The sequence below is a fragment of the Protopterus annectens genome, chromosome 6.part0 (assembly GCF_019279795.1).
Source record: "Protopterus annectens isolate FY-2018-M chromosome 6.part0, PAN1.0, whole genome shotgun sequence".
Classification (NCBI taxonomy): Eukaryota; Metazoa; Chordata; order Ceratodontiformes; family Protopteridae; genus Protopterus; species Protopterus annectens.
The window spans coordinates 383482056-383486739 of record NC_056737.1 but is presented as its reverse complement, the minus strand read 5'-3'; the positions used below and the strand labels follow the sequence as shown (position 1 = coordinate 383486739).

General features: G+C 43.3%; 1 protein-coding gene across 1 annotated transcript in view; it reads right to left on the bottom strand.

Annotated features, from left to right (window-relative positions):
• Positions 1-425: 425 nt before the first annotated feature.
• The window catches only part of LOC122804326 (protein only RNase P catalytic subunit), a 1488843-nt gene continuing 1484584 nt past the window's right edge, over positions 426-4684 (bottom strand). The window contains exon 7 of the mRNA XM_044074121.1: positions 426-1214. Coding sequence (XP_043930056.1) covers positions 1071-1214 — 144 coding nt within the window. The 3' untranslated portion in view covers positions 426-1070. The remainder of the gene's footprint in view (positions 1215-4684) is intronic.

The window sequence follows — 4684 nt, the reverse complement described above, 5'->3', positions numbered from 1 at the left end:
TTAGTTAACACTAACTCTTAAGAAAGGAAATCAGGAAAAAGGAAAAATTGTTTTGACTGAACTTTAGTATAAAATACTAAAACTTTACCTGAGCTGGTAAAAGGAGACCTCTTCGCGAAGCGGCAAACGAGATCTGGGGTAGTCACTCCTTGCATCATGGGATATAGGGTTGCCTCGAGCTGGTAAAATTAGCTCTCGAGCTTAGCAAGTGCCGAGTCGGAGCCGAGGATCGGCTCCGAACCCCATCCAGCAAGAATGAAGGCGAGTTTGACAATTTAACATCCTATTTTCAGTGGAAGCCCAGGGAGAAAAGCTCCAGTTACAGATCAAAATTTTACAACAAAATATGTGTAATAATAAAGCAGTGTACAAAAATTTTTATACAATTTCTTAGTAATAAGTAATACACAGAGTAGAAAGTTTTATACAGTTTGGTTAGGTGTTAGGACACATACAGTATTTTTAATGGCATTCATTGTATGGAGGGGAAAAAGACAGTAGATACATTCATAATAAACAGTTCATTTATGCACTTCATTACATGAGAAGCTTAAGTCTAGATAAAGCTAGGGAATTAAAGGTTTCTTAAAAGGTAGCTTCTGATGTCATAAAGCACAGACAGCATCACAATGAAGAACTAAGAGGTAAAACCACCAAGGATATCTTCCATTTGCACTGATGGGAGCTACAGAGTTCTGTGTCATGCTGTTGGCCTTCTGCAGGGAAGGACACCACTACTCGATGATCTCTTCTTTATGCTGTAGTGACTACAGTGCCTACTATAATGCTGCTAGCTAGTGGCCATGGTCTAAGATGGTACACTACATCAAATTTATGAGCCCAGTTTAGCCAGTGGCACACTGACTCCAGCTGTGGTAATAAAGCACATCAACTGTGGTAGGTGGACATCAGTGGACATGATGAGGGTGAAGAAGTATGAGTCAAAGGATTGAGATAACAGTCCCACAATAAGTGTTTATAACAGCAAAAATTAAACAAATGCAGAAAAAACATCAGTCGTGCTCATAGACAGAATTTATGACACTAAAATGGCAGTTCAGTTTTATTTTTCAGTGTTTTTCAAATTCTTTTCTTATAAGGCATAACCACTTCCTTGGCACTTCATAAGAGTATCTCTCCACCCCTCGTTCATCATAAGGAATGTGCCAGCTGTCACCTGTTGTTTGTATTATAGTATCAACATTAGGAGTCACCTGAAGGAAGAAAAAGATAAAACATCAAGAAATATGCATATACCAGGTTCTGCTGAAAAACATTAGTTAAAAAAGAACAATGGACAACGAAATACATACTAGTGACTGTCAGTTTATTTGTAAAGCCAGCACACTAGGTTCATGCATCCTGTTTTCATGTGCATCCACTGTATATGAAAACATTTTAACCTTGACAGTAGAGCCTGGAAGATTTACAGACTCAGAGATGGACTGATAGTTTCATACATACTGTCTCCTCTTTATTCCTTTGTCTCTTTGCAAAAGACAGAACTGAACATAAATCACCTGTTTTTTTTTCCAGCTCTAAATCACAGGAAGTTACTAGGCTATTGGCCCTGAGGCCCTTACAAGTCTAGCCAAGAATACAGCCCATGTTCCAACAAGTCAGCACTCTATGCCACTGTCCAGCAGGGACACAGGTGGAATCCCAGGGGTGTATTTTTTGTTCCCCATCCAGTTATCCAGGTTGTACTTAAAAAGGGTTAATGAGGTACTCTGCTTGACATGGAGAGGGAGTCTATTCCACAAAAGGGGGAGTCTCTGGGACACAAAGCTGTCCCGCCAACAGATCCTACTGATGTCACATACCAGATTGATGCTGCACGTATGAGTTACTCGAGTGGAGTTTGATTTGCGGATATGCAGCAGTCCCATCACGGCGGGGTCTGAGATTGCTTTGTATGCCAGACAGAGGTCACCTCTGAGGAGTCTGTAGGACACTGAGTAGAGGGACAGGGCCTTTAGCCTATCTGTGTACGGTGGATGTTTGAGGCCCTGGATTCTCCTGGTGAGGAATGTCTGTGGTCTCTTGAGCTGCTGCATGTGCTTTGTGAGGTACATGCCGAAAGGGGCACTGTACACAATAATGGGTCTTATAAGGGAAGAATACTGGGATGTTATGACCACCTTGTCCCTGGATGAGATACCCTTACTAATGAGGTGGGCCATGTGGAAAGCTTTCTGTAAAATGGAGGCAATATGGTGGTCAAAAGTCAGTTTGCTATCAACCTGGGTGCCCAAGTCTCTCACAACTGACTGCGTGCTTAGGACCTTATCAATGTGATAATTTGTAAGGATGTCACTCTCCCTAAAGGGGATGATGATGATGCATTTTTTGGCATTCAGTTTGAGGCCATGTTTCTGGCACCAGTCATTTGATTGGGTGTGAACCTCTTGGATGATGTCCACATCACTAGGGGAATTGATGACAGGACCCAGCTTGTAGTCATCTGCAGACTTGGTCAGCCATATCCCACTGCTTTTGGCCTGTATCTCAGAAAAGTATATCCCAAAGAGCAGAGGCCCCAAGACCAATCCCTGGAGTACACTGCTTGTTATGGGTATACTACTTGAGGTGGCTTCCCCTGTTTTGACTAGGTGGATTCTATCAGTGAGCCAGTTTGCTACCCATCTGGTAACATATGGATTGATGCCTAGCTAAGAGAGTTTTTGTATTATACCTGAGTGGGGAATAGTATCAAAGCCTTTGGCCAGGTCACGGTAAGCAGTGTGCACTGTCTTCCCCTCATCCATGGCCTTGGTGACTGTCTGAAAGAAGTAGACCAAATTTAACAGGCATGACCTCCCTTTGATGGAATCAAACTGTGTTGGACTGAGTGTCTGGAGGTTGCCAATGTCCTTGTTAATGAGGTCCATGATAATCCGCTCCATGGCCTTGCAGATCAAGCTAGTTAGGCTGATGGGTCTATAATTTCCTGGACTGGTGGACGCTCCACCTTTGTGTAAAAGGATGACAGTGGCTGTCCTCCACTCGGCTGGGATGAAGCCAATGCTCAGGCTTTGGCTGAATAGGATGCCTAATGGTGCTGCAAGTTCCTGCCTGGGTTCATGCAGGATGCAGCCTGGGATATTATCAGGTCCCAAGGAAGCTGTATTTTTTGCCCTTGAGAGGGCAGTGATGACTTGCTCCCTAGAGATAAGGGGAGGGGAGCAGGTACTGGAGATGTCCTGTTTTACTGATGGGGGGGCAAAGGGGTGAAGTTTTCACTGAACCTGTCTGCCAACAGGTTATATCTACGGTGTTTGTGTATGTGGTGTCCTTGAGCACCAGTTCTGAGCAGATCTAGGTGCTTCCCTTGAGATTGCGGACATATGTGAAGAAGGCCTTATGATTGTCTTTAATAGATGTGGCCAATTTGGACTTGAAGTTTACTTTGGAGGATTTCACTGGTGCTCTTATCTGCTTGTTCAGGCTAAGGAGAGATTGCTTCCAATTAGGTACCTGTTCCTTCTTGGTTCTGGACAGCAATTATTTCCTTTTATTATAAAGTTTATCCATTACAGATGTCCACCAGACAAGTTTACTCTTCCTTGAGGAGGAGGAGGATTTCATCCTGTCGGGTATTCCTGATTTATTTCAGCTATGTAAATGCTCATATAGTACTTTGATGTAGGTTTAGACATATGTGCCAGTTCCTATGGAGAGGGAGGGGGCTGTGAAGCTGTTACTACCTTCCCTCAGGATGCTGTAATCAGCTTTGGAGAAGTTTTTTTGTTTGACCCTAGCTAGGGTGGGTCAGGGGAGATGGTGACTTTGAAAGTGACCGCTTTGTGGTCGAATCTTACCAGGGATGACAGCATTGTAGGGATGCTGCAGTGGTTACTCATGTTGGTTAATAACAAGTCCAAGATATTTTCACCTCTTGTGGGAGTACTGACCCACTGGTCTGAGGCATCTGCATTGAAGAAATCAAGGAATCTCTGGTATTTGTGTTTTGGCATGAATATTTCTTCCAATCTATGGTTAGATAGTTAAAGTCACCCAGGCTCAGGGTAAAGGATTGAATCTTGATAGATTCAAAGAGGTCCAGATAGGTGAAGTGGGCATCTTGAGTCAAAGTTGGAGGCCTATAGTTATCTATGATTTGAATAAGGGTCTTGTCAATTGTTAACTGCGCCGGGAGTGTTTCCTGTGCGTTATACTGTCTGACCAGCCTGGAGGCTGTGCATGTGTTTTATGCATATTGTAACTCCACCTCCTTTTGCTTTGCTCCCCACGGTTTGTGGTTTGAATGTATGATAGACAAAGCAGTTGATTACTTCAACTCCACATTCCTAAATATCCTCAACCAAATAGCCCCCTTAAAAACTATCAGGGTACATAGCAACCCCACACCTTGGGTCCAGAAAACCACAACTGCCATACTTAGAACAAGGGATAAAGCCTGAAAAACCTGGCACCACACCAAGATCACCCACAGCTAGGCAAACCTTTCACGAGCTCCGCAACAAAGCAAAAAAGCAGGTTAAGCTTGATAAACAAAATTACTGTATCACTCAACAAAACAAATACAGTACCAAACTTCAAAAATTCTGGGCAACAATAAATAACATCCTAGAGTCCGGAAGAACCACCACTCCCACCCCCAATATAACAGGTACGACATAGCCTCCAGCTTTAATAACTATTTCACCTCCTCAGTACTCAA